General features: G+C 34.4%; 1 protein-coding gene across 6 annotated transcripts in view; it reads right to left on the bottom strand.

Annotated features, from left to right (window-relative positions):
- TDRD3 (tudor domain containing 3) overlaps positions 1–17,245 on the bottom strand; it is a 134,621-nt gene that overhangs the window by 52,782 nt on the left and 64,594 nt on the right. For all 6 annotated transcript variants that reach the window (XM_039877168.1, XM_039877163.1, XM_039877162.1 and 3 more), the window contains exons 6-10: positions 16,338–16,409; positions 13,478–13,627; positions 7,957–8,097; positions 3,954–4,110; positions 3,357–3,482 (exon numbers count right to left, since the gene is read on the bottom strand). In XM_039877168.1, the coding sequence (XP_039733102.1) occupies positions 3,357–3,482; positions 3,954–4,110; positions 7,957–8,097; positions 13,478–13,627; positions 16,338–16,409 (646 nt within the window). The remainder of the gene's footprint in view (positions 1–3,356; positions 3,483–3,953; positions 4,111–7,956; positions 8,098–13,477; positions 13,628–16,337; positions 16,410–17,245) is intronic.

Genomic DNA, 17,245 nt, shown 5'->3' on the forward strand with positions numbered 1-17,245 from the left:
GCTTACAGAACTCCATGAACTCAGAAATAAAAGGGGGAAAGTGGGAGATGGGACTGGGTCCTAGAAAGGGAAACTCGATAACCCTGACCATGTCCAACATTCACGAATGGTGGTTGAGCTCCTAGTTCCTAAATTTGTTTAATTTAAATCTTATCTTTTTCATAAAAAAATATCTCTATTTGAATTGTGTTTATATTTATCTAAGTGTTTACTCTGTATATAACTGGGGCATATTCTCAATTCTATTTTCTAAAGTTTTGACACGAAATATAAGGAAACAAAACACAATTTACAAAACAAGCTACATAAACAAGGGGATAGTAGAAGAGAACAATTAAGAGAGTTATTCTGTCCACTTTTCTCACAATGCCTTTAATCTTCATTCAGAACAAACTAAGGTCACCCTGGATTTATTTAGATGTAGAAAGTTGAAGCAGTGAAGTTACTGTTTCAAGGCATCCCTTTCTCCATCTCTGGCCAGCCCAGATTTCTTCCACGATAATGGAAAGAATCAAACCTACTCCTGTCCAAGTTGAAACTTACAATACATATTCCCAGTGGGCACTGTTTTAAATGGTAGTTATGCATTACTGAAGCGATATCTTGATAAACTTATGGTATATGATGACATAAAAACTGACCTTTTAGAGATGGCCTGATAATCTAGCTACCAATTATAATATCTAAAAATAAAATCGAATTCAAAAAAATTTATAGAAAAGAGGCTGTTGGAACATAACCCCATCACAAAATGATCCACTGAATATTCCCAAATTGACACCAAGTCATTACATACCACATGAAACACTGATTACTCATAAAACAATATAATCCAACCTCATTTCTTTTTAAAAAAATTGATAAAAATGTCAACTAGGATTATGTTTGATTCCAATTTAAAGATACAGTTTAAAAAAATAAGAGAAAATCTCTAAGAGGAGTAGATGTAATGATCAATTACCTCTGATGAAAGTTTTTAAAAGTAAAAATAAAGAAATGACAGCACTCTTTGTTTTACATTTATAGCATGAATAATTACTCATGACACCACAGAACTGTAATTTCCCTTTAGTCTCAATCCCATTTCCACCTTACCAGCTGAGAAATTATTTTCTGAGAGCACCAAACAAACCTCACTGCTCTCATGCCAAAACCTCTTTCATGGCTTTGCATTACCATTTGGATAAAATAAAAACTCCTTAGGACACAATCTTCTTGATCTGTGTCTAACCTGACATTTCTATGTCTGGCCTTCTATTTCCACCTCTCCCGTGCCCGCACAGGCACAGGGAACTGATGTTCTGATGCCTCCAAGCCTGGACATCCAGAGCTCCCTCTACTCGGTCTGCCTTTCCCCTGGTACCCTTCCTGGTACTTGTCTAAATGCAACCTCCTCCAGGAACCCTTCTTGGCTGGCTGGCATTCCTGCACAGTGCTTTTAGAAAAGAATAAACATTTGCTTCTCTGAGAATTGTGGTCATCGAGTAAAACAGAAAACTCTAAGTTGGGCGAGAGAGGAGGAGGTAATTTCTGGGATTAGGATGATCACAGGAACATGTGAATGTGTTTAAAATTTAAAAGCCTGTACAAGTATTAGAAATATCTTTAATTTCTTGAGTTTGGGAATTTATGAAGGTCATAGGCTAGATAGTCCCTGTGAAAATCAGGGGTCTAGAAGACTATTACAATGTTCATATTTTTCTCACATTATAGCTGACTTTCTAGCTGACTCTGTCATATTAACAATAGTAACATAAATATAACATATTCGACTAAAATAATACCCACTATTAACAGATGTGTTCATAAATTTCTGTCTCCACAGAAGTAAATCTCTCGAACACTGATATGCAGTTTTGAGTGTATTATTCTCTTCATACATCTTAGTTAACTTTGATACCTTTTTTCAAGGAGAATGCTAACATTACTTCATTTTTTTGGTATAGGATGCATTCTGTGAGAACTAAAGCATTTATAGGTCCACGGGTCACAGCGGAATTACACTTCTCAGTCTCAACCTCATTATGATTTAAGAGATACTCTGAGAGTCAAAAGCAAATGCAGGGAGACAGAAGGCTAAAAGGAAATTGAAGGAGCTCCGACTGGGATACTACGAAGGGAGGTTGGGACAAAAATGTCAAGAAGTCGAAGATCTGAAGAAGCGGCTGAGATCTTGCTGGCCTTGCAGAAGCACACGAACCTGCTGTGAATTACCTACGGGGCGGGTCACAAGGCAAGGATGTGAGGGCTTTAGCAATAGACAAAACTCCCAGGTAACTTCAGGCAAGAAAATGGGGACCTGAGTCCTACTTACACAAAAAATTGAATTTTGGAACCAAGTTTTGCTAACAACCAGTGAAGTTGTAAGAGGACCTCAAGCTTCCAGCATGTTCATAACCCAATTGAAATATCGATTTCAGTATGTGAGACTCTGAGCAAAGGCCTTAATTAAGCTGTGCCTGGATTCTTGACCCACAGGAATGATGAAATAAATAAATCTGTGTTGTTTTAAGCTAGTAATTTTGTTGTAATTTGTTAAACAACAATAGAAAACCAATACATCATGCTTTATAACCAAGAAAATACTGCTCTTACATGTGTCTGCTTATAAATCTTGTCCACATCAAACATTTGTTTTCTCAAATAATGCACTGCCTTTTCTATGTAATCTAGCAAATAAGTTATTTTTGTGATATCTGGACATTTCAAATTTGTCATAACGCATTTTATTTCTGAGCTTTAGTTTGACTCAAAATATATCTAAAAGTAAAAACTAAATTTAAAAGTATATTTCCCTAAAGTTTTGGAATCGTATTTGAAAACTTACTATTTTAGAAACATTTACTATATTCCAGTTTAGAAAAAAAGATACACATACTTATTTCTCTTTTCAATATTTATGTTAATCATTAGAGTATATCATATTAAGAAATATATCACATTGTAGGAGCTTATTCACTCACTGGGGGACTATTTTGATATAATATATAATATGTGGAAAAAGGAGAGATAGACCAATTTCACAATTGAAATAAATTATATAAGATTATATAACTTCTCCAACATAACTACTTATTTTCACAGCTGAATCAGTCATCTAGTAAGGTTGTGGGGAAAGAGTTTGGCATTATTACTCATCATATAGTTAGAGAGAAAAGTAAGCTGCTATTTAGTATTTTTGGAAAGTAACTAAATTTTCTTCTGCGCTTTTGTCCAATAGAAAAATCTCTACTTAAATAAATTTATAAATACCCAGAACAGAGGTTCATATTGTTACTTGCTCTATTAAACCTTTCTGTATAATTACTAATAAACCTTGGTCTTTTAAGAAAAAAATCTACTTTAAGTTAGCCTACCTTCCACGCTCAAAGTCCCCATTTTAGATTCCAAAAAATCAAATAATGTGCTTGGTGCTGATGGCCTTGCACTTCCCAGTTCCTCTTCATCTTCAGATCTTATCCGCCCCCTGCCTTTTCCTTTACCTTAAGAAGTAAAGCAAGACACACATATGATACATGCAAAAACAAAATAAGAAAATACAAAAAAATATAATCCGCAGACATCTTAAGTAGGATTCTGTATATATTTCTTTTCAGATTTTTCTGTATATTCTATACCTTTTATAATAAAAGTTTTTAAATGATTGTATTAACTAGTACTTTTAATCCTCTAAATGATCTATTTTAATTTTTTCATGTAAATTATCTTTTGAAGAAAAAATCATTTTCATAAAATTTTTTAAACTAGTTTTTAAAAGATTATAGGATTAGAACTTGAAAAATCACGTATGTTTGACTATGCAATGATTAGTTCAAAACTGGTGTTTCTTCTGCTTAACACAATGGTAAAGGAAGTTATAGTTTCCACAGCAATAAAACTCAGCCTCTGCCAACAACACATATTACACTGAAAAGCAAACAATAATATCTGGCACACTGCTTAATGAGTTATACCTCTCAGAGGTGGACCCGTAACAGGTTTCTGCTTATTGCTGTTAAGAAGTACGTTCAGCGCTGCTTCTAAGTTGTTGCCATTGTCCATAAGAGCTTGCCTTGATGCTTCCTTACTAAAGCCCATTTCTGTTATGTGCTTCAGAGCCTTTTCATCAACCTGTAAGGAATTAAGAGAAAAGCTACTGAGAGCCAATAAATTAAGCTAGGTATATGTTTTTAACTATATACTGTTTTTTAACTAAATATTGCATCTCATGCTTATAGAAAAATGTCTATTCATACAACATTCACTTGCTGTTTTTTTCATACCAATAGTCAAGAAAGAATTGCATGATATGCAGGGCTGTGCCCTGAGTACTCTGACTTCACAAGTACCATTAAAAATGCAAAACCATAACAAAGCAAAACAAAAAGGAATTTTGTGATATGTCAGAAAAGACTTTTGAAAATACAGACACAATGAAAAGTAGCTAATTAAAAATTTCCATGGTTAATACTTCTCCATTCTAGACAGGAAATGTACTTTACATAGCACCTCTCCAAAAATGCAAAATATAAAATGATACTAACAAAACTGTACCATCTCAGTAGCTCTGTTTTTTTTCCTACCCTCTATTGTTTCAACATCCTGCTCTGTATTCATTAGCAATACTATCTGGGATGTTTGACAAACTGTACTCCGAATAGAAAAATCTGCTTTACAAATGCCAGAACCCAAAATCTAGACCTGAGTACAATTCAACAACTGTTTAAGTAATATGAACGTATCCCATGAACAAATTTCTTGAACCACAGCTGGCTGAGGGATACATAAGTAACTTTTGTACATCTAAGAGTTAAGATGGGTAGGCTTTAAGAGAGCACGTACATGGCATGCATGTTAGACAGCCACTCTGATGCCCATGTAGACTTTGATAAAAGCAGAGCACTTTTTTCCAAAAACTGACCATGTCCTTGCAAACACAGAATCCTTTCTAAGCACAGTAGCTACTATTAATAGATCAGAATTGGCACGTAAGAAAAAATTTACATCTCTGCTGTAGATATGCTAAGGTAAAAGTAAAAAGGACTGGACATCAAAACTATAATTCATCCATTTTATTCAAAAACTTAACTGAATATAAAAAGTAATCAAACCTTCCAAACCCTTCCCTGTCCTAATTATCTCCCAAATAAATATCTAATTAACTAGAGAGAGAAGGAGCAATTAAGGAGATCGTTTTATAAACTATATAAATGTCTAACCAATGTACTATATACTTGAAGTTGATAATAATAATAATAAAAGAAACTATCCCATACACAGAACTTAACTAAAAACTCTTTTAATAATCAGATAATATCCGACTTTGGTTTAACTTATTCCAGCTTTCTCATTGACCTGACTTGCAGTTAACCACGCTCTCGACTGAGCTGTTGGCAGGGCCTTGCTCTCTTTAACAGCTTTAGAGGAGAGCCTCCTTGCCTCTTTCAGCTCCTTTTGTTAGTTAGCAATCCTTGGTATTCCCTGGCTTGTAGATCTATCACTCCGGACACATGACCACCCTCTTGCTATGTGTCTCCAGAACATTTTTCCCCTAGATGGGTCTGTTTCCTTGTATAAATTTTCTCTTTTTATAAAGAGATTGAATTAGGGTGATATTGGATTAGGGCCCACTCTAATGACCTCTTTTTAACTTGACAACAGTATAAAGACCCTGTTTCCAAATAAAGTCACATTTTAAGGTACTGGTGGTGAGAACATCAATATATCTTGTGGAAAGCACATAATTCAACCTACACTACCATCTATTATCAAAAGTTATTTTAAGGACTTATCAGCTGACATTCCAATCAAGTCTTCTTCCCACTGTTAAAAATGGAATTTCTGAAAACCATCCAACTTGCAAAAAGAATTTGGTAGTTATTGGAATAATTCATGTACATTCAAACTCACATCAGCATTTTAAATTATCCTTTTGATGGTCTCCATTTTTGAAAGGCAGTTCTCCTGGATATAGAATTCTAGCTTAACAGTTTTTCCTTTCATTATTTTCAGTATATCACCCCACCACTTTCCTGCCTCCATAATTTTTAACGAGAAACTGACTCTTTATCTTATTTGATGGTACCCTATAAGTCCTTTTAGGCTCTATTTTTCTTCATTCTTTTCTCTCTCCACATCTTAGACTGGGTCATTTCAACTGCCATATATTATAGTTCACTGATTCTTTCTTCTGCCTGTTCATATCTGGTGTTGAACTTAACTAATAATATATTTTTTTTAATTTCAGCTATTTTTTAGCTCCAGAAATTTTATTGTTTTTTTAAAATAATTTCTATCTCCTCACTGATATTCCCTATCTGTTCATACAATGTTCTCCTGTCAATGGTTCACTTCAGAGCTTTCAGCATAGTTAAGACAGTTTAAGTCTTCATTTTGGAAGTCCAATGCCTGGGCTTCTTCAGGGATGATTTCCGTCAATTTCTTTTTCTTTTTTCCTATGAATAAGTCATACTTTCCTGTTTTTTGTTATGCTCTGTAATTTTTTTGTTGAGAACTGGACATTTTGAATACTGAAATGGTGGTAATTTTGAAAGTCAAATTCTCTCTCCTCAGAGACTGCTGTTGTTACCTTGATAAAACCATACTTGTAAGTTTATTTAGTGACCTTCCGAACTTGCTCTGCAAAGCTATATTTCTGTAGTATGTGACCACTGAAGTCTTTGTCCCATTATCTCTGTGATCAGCTGTGACCAGCCTCTTCTCCATCGATCACTACTCTGGATGTTGCAAGAGTTTGACTAGGCTCCAGGGTTATGAAATAATTGCTTTGGATAGTGCTTGTCAGCTCAATAGTTGTTTTGGGGGAGGGGCAAATTTCTGGAGCTTTCTATTCCACCGTCTTTGTGATGTCAATCCTTTCACATGTTTTTAACCCTCATAGCAACCCTAAACTGCAGGTCGCTGGTGTTCTATAGCAAGATAGCCCTAGGCAAGTGTTCTCAATTTACTCTCAAGAGGTTTAAGAGCTTCTTGAGTTAGGGGCGATGTCTTTTTCAGCTGGCTGTACCTGAAAACTTTTTTTTTTTTTAATAATGAGGTGGTCATATGTTCAAGGAAAAGAAAGCCTAGCCCCATAGTTATAAACCCATTCGCTCTGGCCAGTGACCTATTTCTAGTCCATGTGACATAAATGGAATTTGCTGGAGATTTCAGAAAATATTTTCTTATCTGATAAAACAGACCCATGCCCAGGGAAATGCCCCCTTTCTTTCCAGCCTTTGAATTTTTCTGCATGAAGATTTAATGCATGGAGAATCCCATAACACTGAGAAGAAAGCTAAGAAATCACAGAAGTGCCAACCAGAGCGCTAACATTGTTACAGGAATTCATCAGCCTTTATAACCATCTACTTCTGAATTGCTTGCTATAAGATAGTAAACCCCCATTATTTCAGTTAGTCTTAGTATTCTGTATACTACAGACAAAATTGTCCAGTCATTCAACCTCTGAAGGTAGAGGAAAATGAATTTTTGTCAGTTCTGTTATATCTGAGGACACTGTAGCATATCAGAAATATGTTCGATTCCTCTTATTTATCTTAAAAATCGAGGTATATTTTGCCATTGAGTCTATAATATACATATGCTTGTTTCAATATATATTTTCCAAAAACCAAAACAAAATCATTTTAGACAAAATTTGAGAAAAGATGTGGAAAAGGGTAAGGAAGGTCAGATAACTGTGTTTTTGATGCATCAACTTTTAGAATATAATTTCCACTGAGTGTCTTCTATTTAGTTTGATGACTTTTTATCAATCTATTCTAAAAGATTATTTTTTAAATCATCCAAATTTTCCATGAGTGAATTGCAATTCTTAATGAACGCCTTCCTAGAGTTTTATCATCTACCCATAATACACTGAACAAAGCCAGTGGTAATTGTGAGAAAGAATAAAAAATCTTCAAGGCGATAAAGGAAGAACACTTCAACTTTGTGTTGGTTCTTTAGCCTTACCAATTCTCTATAGACACCTTCGTGTTTCCCCTCCGACTTGACTGACTTTTCCTTCTGTAAAATTTCCTTATTGCGGTTACCGGCAGCACTCATGTTGAGATTACTTCTAGCACCACCGCCTCCTCCTCCAAATGTCTTGGTCTTTAGATAAGAGAAAGACAAAAGAGATGTCAGTAAATGGCATTTAAAAATGGTTCTAAGGACGAGGCTACAAGTAAAAATATCTAGCAAAATGGAAGTAGTTAAAAGTTTCTTAGTTATGCTTTACATGAGAGAAAAAAATGTTACCTAATTTTTTTAAAACAAATACCTACGAGCCATAATCTCTTCTTTCCATAAGTCCAGGGAAGGCAATAAAATAACTACATAATTATAATGTTTTAAGCCTCAAAGGCAAGTCATCAGAATAAACTTAAATAGACAACAATTTCGAAGAAAATAAAATAATACAAGCACTGTGGAGATTAGGTGTGAAAAATGATTCTAGGGTAAAATACTTGACTAATATCATGAGACCTGGGGTACAAAAAAATCCAGCTACAGGGCAAGGCTATCTTTAGTATGGCACTAAACCTGTCTAGGGATCAGTTACATTATGTCCATAATCCAGTAATATGATCCTATAACCTTAGAAAGTAAATGAATAAATTAAACTTTAACACTGAATTGAAACTCTCATTACTAAGTTATTACTTGCATTAATTATATATACTATGTCTTACCAATATGTATAAAAATTTTAAAGTCCATATTTCTTATTTTACCTGACTTATTTGAATAATTATATATGTGATTAAATTTGAAAATTGATTTGATTTCATTTGTGTTTTACCAAAACTACTGTGAAAAGACTAGAACACAAAGAACACTGGTTTGGAAAGATATAAATTCTTGATTAAAAAGCATCCCACAGTTGTTACTTGTACAATATCAAATTAAACATCTGATTACATACATAATATCTTTATGGTTCTAATAGATCTAATAAAAGAGGAAGAAGTCAAGACTTGATTTTTATTAGAGATAATGATGAATATATTAAAATGTTTTTAAATGATTACAGTAAGAAAACATCCTAAATATAAATTTATATAACACTGGGAAGTTACTCTGAATCAGATAAAAATATTAAGAAATAGAACCTGAAAAACAGAAAAATGATGTTCGATAAGCACTAATGGAGACTATATTAAATATATTTAATAGGTAGTTGATATACCAAAATATTTAAATTTACTTTAAATCAAAATTAAAACAACATCTTCAAAGACCGAAGATGTATTATTAGATTCATTCAGTTTTCGGTTTATGCAGCCCCAGCACAGAACAGATTTGGATTGTCTTGATAGTCATTACTAATATTAATATGACACAAAGTTTATTAGACTGGGAGACAATACAGCACAGTTAAGAACAGTAGCTTTGGAGCTAGACAAAGCTAGGACTAAATTTTGGCTCAGCCACTTCCTAGCTCCTGCTCTTAGGCAAGTCACTTCCTCCTTCCATGAGCTTCAAGTTTCTCATGCTTAAACTGGGGATGATAAAAGCTACCTGACTGCAATGCTCTCAGGATTAATGACAACAATCTTAGTGATGAATTCAGTAGCTGGCAGGCGGAAAACACTCGTACCAGGTGGCAGTATTACTGTTTTGCTTAAAATATTTGAACATAGTTATCTGAAAAGACTGGAGCCTGACCTGTTCCAAATTAAATATATGTCTGGAATTTAAATTCTGTAACTCCAAAAGTGCTTTTTGTTTTGGTGCCAGTGAAATATTCCCAACTTCTGGATGCATTTCCTTATTATTTTCTTTCCATTTTATGGATTAAGGAATAGGATAAATGGCATTTTCAGAATTGCTCCTCACTGCTTTAAAACAGTTGTCACTCACTAAAAATATAAATATCTAGAAACATCACAACTTGAACGTTACCCATAAGGTAAATGACCTTGTCTTTTATGAGCCACGGCATCTTGCCCGTGTTATGGGAGTTAGGCACCTGTGAGCTCACCACAGCCACGAAACTCAAGTGGGCCTTTCAGGGCCTCGCAATCTCACTGCATTTCCCTAGGCCCTTCGCTCTCCGTCTCCTAGACCATCATTTTACACATTTTCCTCACTCCTCAAACCTCCAGCATCCTCTCCCCTGTTGTTGCTATCGGCCTTGCTTACTCTCTCACTGAAATAACTGAAATAATCGTTGGAGAACGTGAATAGACTTTCACCATGCCAACCCATCACTGACATGTGCACACACACACTTTAACACCACGTATTTTATCTTGCCATCGTCTACATGAACATTAAGGATAACGTGCGGGGAATAAATGACCTCCCAATCCCACATTAATTCTCAGGCCACATTTTTCATAACTGGTCAATAGTTTTTGATAAGTTCAACACTCCTTCCTCCATGGCATAATTTCTGCATTCTCTTGTTTTGATCCTGTCTCACCTTGGCTGGCTCCACTTTTTCACCCAACCTGTAAGGCTGAAATTTGAATGCATTCACTCCTCGCCCCTCTCTCTTCTCCCTTGGCACTTATTCCTTCGGTGATCTTGCTTGGCCTCATGATTCTGACTATCATCTATATGACTACAACTCTCAAATGTATATACCCCTGCCAAAGCTCGCTCTCCAACTATATTCTTCTGTCTCACTGCCTATTAAATGTTATCACATGGCTATCTGACAGGCACTTCATGTTCAAAACGAAACACCAGATATTCCTCCTCTCCAGCTTGTCCCGCCCCAGTCTTCTCCAATTCAAGGTGAGCGACTCTAACCAGCTGATTTCTCAGGGCAAAACCCCTGGAGTCATTCGTGACATCTCTCCTTCCCTCATGTGCCACATTCCATCTCTCAGAGACTCCGATGAGTCTGCTCTCCCAATTCCGGAATCTGACTACCCTGCACCACCTACACGGCTGCCATCTTCATTCGAGCTCCCATCATTTTTCTCTCCCTGGATTATTTCAATCATTTCCTATCTTGTCTGATTCCAACTTTCCTTCTCTACAATCTGTTCTGTACACAGCAACCAGAATTAGACATTTAGAATGTAGGTCGGCTGGTGTTACTGCTAAGCTGAAAACCCTCCAAAGGCTCTTCACATCTCCCTGAATAAAGGTCAATGTCTTTAAGATGCCTTACAGGGCCCCATGTAAGCAGAACCCCATTATCGCTCTTCACTTTATATTCTACTTCTTTTCCCTTTGCTCTGTTTCCACTGGTCGCCTTGCTATTCCTTAAACAGACAGATACCCCTGCTTCTGAGCCTTTGCAACTGCTTTCCCTTCTCCCTGAACTACGCCTCTCAGATAACTACAGAGCTAATTCTCTTCCAAGAGCTAATTCTCTTCCAAGTCTTCGCTCAAATCTCACCATTTTGAGGCCTAATCAAACTACTATACTTAAAACTGAAATCTATGATTTACTTATTAAGTATGTTTACATTATTTACTGTCCTTACTAGAATGTAAACTACCCAAGAATTTCAAAGAATTCTCAATTTCTGACTGTCCTATTTTAAACTGCACCTCCCCAAACAGCACGCCCAGCACGCTCCATTTCCCCTCTGACTCTACGTTTTCTTTTTTCCCCCATAGCACTTACCAACTTCTATCCTACCTTATAATTTACATAGTTATTACGCTAATAGTCTGTTGCCCTTACTATAAAATAAACTTGATAAGGGCAGGGGTCTTTTGTCTATTTGTTCATTGATTTAACCTAAGCATTTAAAACACTTCCTGGCATGTGGTAGGTTCTCAAATAACATTTGCTGAATGAGGGACTAAAAGAAAAAAAATTAAAATCTTCACTTGGTCATTTGTACTAGATTCCACCAAATCCACATAAGTGTTTAAATGAATGATCATAAAACATCTTTGCAGGACAATGACACTGTTACGTGACTCTGATGTTCAGATTAAATATAAATATGTATATAGTTATCTACATGGAAAGATAAATGGATATAATCCTCTACTGTAATACACACAGGTTTAGTCCTAAAATTGCCACTGGGTAACCTCGGGCAAGTTTTGAGCCTCCATCAACTCTCTCACATACAAATTGAGAAGTTTTAAGTCTGCTTCAGAAAACTATAATTCTTTGTTTAGTAAATACTTATGGGAAAATATAACGTGATTAATTATGACCTTACAAAATGAACTATATTACAGTAAATAGGTAGCGGTAACCACATCGACCAAAATTTTGGGAGAAAAGTTTGAGGAAAATGTAAATCAAAATAACAACTTTCCTAGCGTCATTAAGAAATTGATATACACCCAATATCCTCTTCTAAAATTCTTTATTTTTGATAGCTTTTTGGGGAAAATACATTCCATGTAAACTAAGTAAAATGTATTAATTTCAGAAATATCAACAATTATTTTTTAAAATGTGCCTTAGAAGACAGGAGACACTGAAGAATGGCAATAGTCACATTTATTGAGAGCTTTTTAGCAAAGAAATATTGTGATCTGTGCTATGCAGTGTTCTAAGTGTCTTTAAGATTATCAATTTTAATTCTCACCATAACCATATGAAGTAGGTACCCTTATTATCTTCTTTTCATAGATAAAGAAAAATGGGGTGCAAAATTTAAATAACTTATCCAAAGTCGTCATCAGGATGTGCTTCCAGGCTGCCTGATTCCAGAGTCTGTGCCCTTGGCCCCTACGTTAGACTGACAACAGAAAGACAGAATGCAGGAAGAACAACTCCATGCAAGAAGTCTCCTCCTTACACTGAATTTCAACAGGAAGCAATAAGCTAAGATTCACTACTGGTTTTGAATTAAGGAAAATATTTCAATTTCACTGGTTAAGAAAGGTCTAAGCAACTAATTCATGAATTAAAATTTCTTATCAACGTCTAAAAATCACTAAGTAACTACAGAAACCATGTATATCAAATAATCAAATTAAAAATAATTTTAAAAAACCATTTGGCTATCAATAGTAAATGCTGGGGGGGTGTCTGTGTGCATGTGTACAAATACACATATAATCCAAAGAAAAAATATTTTTATAATATATTTAAAAATTTAAGAATGAAAACTGACAGATATATTAATCCTGAGCCACTGATTTATCTTCTGATTTTTACCTGCATTCTTAGAAGTTGCTAGTATAGGGGGAAATTATCCTCAAAATGTGTCATCGAGCCCAACTAATAACAGGAAACTTTCTGCCATAATAAAAAATGTTGGATTCAGTTGTTACACTGTTAAGAAGAAAAGGAAGAGAGAGAAAAGAAGGGTGGTTTGCCAGCAAGAGTAACTTAATGGAACTGTCAAGAGGATTTGGCAAAAGGACATATGAGCAAATGTGTAAGCTTAAGACTCCATAAGGTACCAAGGCATCTTTCCACTGATGGAATATGCATGAGGAATGTCAAAAGTTCGTTGAATTAGTTATGCTATATGAAAAGACAATATTAACTATAAGTAATGTAAACAGAATATAATGACAAGAAATAAGAAAATGTTATGATTTAGTTTCTTACTTCTTTGCTTTTTGCAACTTCTGCAATAGCAGCAGTCCTTTGCTTTTCAAATTCATCATTATCATTGGTAGGTTTGACAGGCATGGTAACTTGCAATGTCTTTCTTCGATCAAGTTCTCTGCTATCCACTTGGACATGAGATACACACTTCTGATAATAACAAATAAAAATCAATTACTTCAGTAGTTCCAAAAGAGATTCAAGGTTTTCATACAAAAGTATTACTTCTTCAAAACTGTTTGTATCGCAATAGCTGAGAGCCCATAAAAATACAATTCTTTCCCATAGATTTAAAAATAAAGATAGAAAAACTGATTAAAGTAACTTTTTGGTCATATATGTGGTGACAGAAAGAAGTCTAACTATGGGCGGTGAACACACAATGCAATATATGTATTCCTTACTGCTAAATTGTACACCTGAAACTTACTGGATTTCATTAACTAATGTCAATATAATAAAAAATAATTTTTAAAAGTAACTTTTCATTAACTAATTAATGGATTTCATTAACTAATGTCAACATAATAAAAAATAGTTTTTTTAAAAGTAACTTTTAAATAAAAAACTACACAAAAATGTGGCCATCTGAACAGGGCACATATTTAAAATGTACATCAAACCAAGAGATCTGTTTCATTTTAGGATAATGACTTAAAACAATTTTAAATTTCAAATAGTCTAGACTATTGCACAAAAAAAGGTAAATTCAGTTTTTTATTAGGATAGTGATTAACACATTATGCCACAATATCCATAGGAGGGTTGAGCAGTATAGTTAACATAAAAAAATATATCTCTGAACTTATAAACCAAAAGCTGAAAACATAGCTTCTTCTCCCTCAATCAGGGTATAGTTTTTGATTTTCAGTCTCATAAAATACCAATTGAAAAAACTTTCATTACCTAAAAATAAGCTCTGAATTTTGTTTTCCCTTCTAATCCTAGCAGTAAAAATCCTATAAAATGAACTTTTTCTCAACTCATTAATGAAAGAAAAACATGTTCTCAAAAAAGTTAAACAAATATAGATTTTTAGTGGTATAAATATATCCTGTTGATATTAATTCACAGCCAGCATTATCTATCTTTAATTCTTACACAAGGCTAAGATCTGCTAGATAAAAATTTTTCAGAATGGACTCTATCAACAAATAATATTATTGAAATGATAACTTTTATTATGTTTCCTAAGATTAAAAAAAATTATAAAACACACCAGGAACTGAGGAGCTGGGTGAAAAAGGTGAGGGGATTAAGAAGTACAAATTGATAGTTAAAAAATAGTCATGGGGATGGATGTAAGGTACAGCAAAGGGAATATAGTCAAAACTATTGTAATAACTATGTATAGTGCCAGGTGGATACTAGAGTAATCGGAGAGGATCACTTTGTAAATTATATAAATGCCTAACCACTAAGCTGTATATCTGAAACTAATATAAAATAATATTGAATGTCAACTTTAAATGAAAAATTAAAATTAAAAAAAATTCTTTAGGATAAAAAAAAGCACTTCAAGTTTTTGAAAATAATTAACTGTAAGTCTGAGTAATTTATAAAAGAAGTATTATCATCCAAATGTTTAAGGGAAAAGCAAATTCTTAAAAACATAACAGTTTCAATATAATTAGAATGTTTACACTCTAATGTTTTCATCCCGGGGGTTTTATGACACTGGTAGAAATGTCATCCACATACATCACAATGGAGGGCATCGTGCCTCCTTGTATCTTGACCTTCCTTGTTCCAAAGCACAAAAAAATCGACATACAGATATGATGCAAAGACTTTTATTTGAGTGGATCCTACAAAATGGTTTTTGAAGATACCAATCAACTGATCCTATCCATTTATCTTCTGATCAACTAGTTATCTGTCTTTCACACGAAAAATTGTTTAGACTTGTTATCGAAATGAATGTCTGTTTCCTACCTGTTTCGTCCCCGACTCACCTTCACTCTGAGCCATTACTCTCAAGAAAAATAAAGAGCGAATGCAAAGCAGATTACAAATAGCCAAATGATGGTGGCATCACGTGGCAAAGAGCACGCTGCCACAGGGATTATTCTAGGACTCTCCAGGGACAAAGCAGGGAAAGGCTGGAGGAGCTTGTTCTCAGTGTAGTTCGATGCTGAGCACAACCAGAAAGACAAGTAGTCCCAGCAAGCTGAGGAGCTACCTCAGGGTAACGTTTTGCCGCAAAGGGTTGACAAATAGGAAAGAGACGGAAAACCCTTAGCTTAAGTGACAGAAGGATCAGGACTGCCATGGTCGAAAAGGAAAATACTGACTGGAAATAAAATTAAGCCCCTGATGAGATGGGTATTTGGATCGAGGCAGATGAACACACTCTTGGAGGGGACAGCTGGGAAAGCTGGGACAGCAGGCTCTCAAGGGCAACAATGCCCTTCCCTGCCTTCGTTCTCACTTCATGGTCTCATCCTTCTACTTATACTTTTACTCTCTCTCTCTCTCTCTCTTTGGTTTTTGATGAACGAAGTGAGGAATTACAGCATATTTTTATTTTCTTACTTTTGCATTTCTCTCTCTCTCAAAAAAAAAAAAAATGCCCCACCACTACCTTATCTTAATTAGTTACAAGCTGCTCTTCAGGGATGCCTCTTAATTTCTTCAATCTTTGGGTTAACAGCTCTTGAGAAATACATCTGCACCAACAATTTAATTACAAAGTAAAGGGAAAAAAAAAACAATTATTAAATTCCTGTACTGAATGTATTTCCATATAACTCCATGACCTCTGAATGAATAGTTTGGCACAAAACTAAACACAGCTTGAATACAAATGAAAAACACTTTTTGCTGATTAAAATTTATCTGCCAACATGAAAGACATTACCTGTCCAAAAGGCACAAAAGGAGGTGGTCCACCTTCAGTTCCAATATTGCTTCTATTGTGTTTTGACAAACTCTGTGAAAAAAGTAAGTCACAAAACAGAAATTTGCATAAAAAATATATTTACAACATTTATAATGCACCAGGAATTATTTTAGCACATTCTTATGGGAACAAGAAAAAAAAGCTTTCTATACGTTATTTCAACCTATATAAAACATTTTATTCCTAACTTCAATAATTAGGCAAAGGTTCTCCCCAATCTTCCCACACCAAAATACACACTGACATGCAGTTTTCAGAAGTATTTACAACCTATTCTCATAAAATGAAGACACAGTAAAAAACCTCTTTGACAAGTAGCAAATTCAAAGATAACAGACTTTGGTAATAAGAATTTTACTTTAAAGCATGTTAAAATTGCGATCTAATAGACAAATATTATCTGTAAATTATCTTTAAAATGAATTTTTTAGACATGAAATCTATTAGCAAACAGCACACTTGCGATATTGCAATATAATAAAAAATATATATTTGGTCTTCGTCCCCAGTTCTTGGAACAGAGCTCAGAGTCTAGTGACTGGAAACAGTTTACAGGATTACTGATAACTGTAATTTCTAACTGTTTAAAGAGCTCAGACTGTTACAGTTTATAGTACGAAGACTACTTTCAATTACAATAAAATTTCCTTAATAAAAACTTGTTTTGAAAATAAATTTATATTTTGAAGAAATATTCAACTGATTGTTCTTTAATAAAAATAAGCTTCCAAACTCTACTAATTTTGTTTTCTTCTTCTCCCTAACTTACATTTAGGATTAGAGAAATCACAATATATTATGAAAATGAAAAAAAAAAAATTCTCCTTGCAAAGGCAATTTCTCACATTATAAACTCTTTTGAAAAT

Source organism: Pteropus medius, unplaced genomic scaffold (assembly GCF_902729225.1).
Source record: "Pteropus medius unplaced genomic scaffold, Ma_sr-lr_union100, whole genome shotgun sequence".
NCBI classification, from domain to species: domain Eukaryota; kingdom Metazoa; phylum Chordata; class Mammalia; order Chiroptera; family Pteropodidae; genus Pteropus; species Pteropus medius.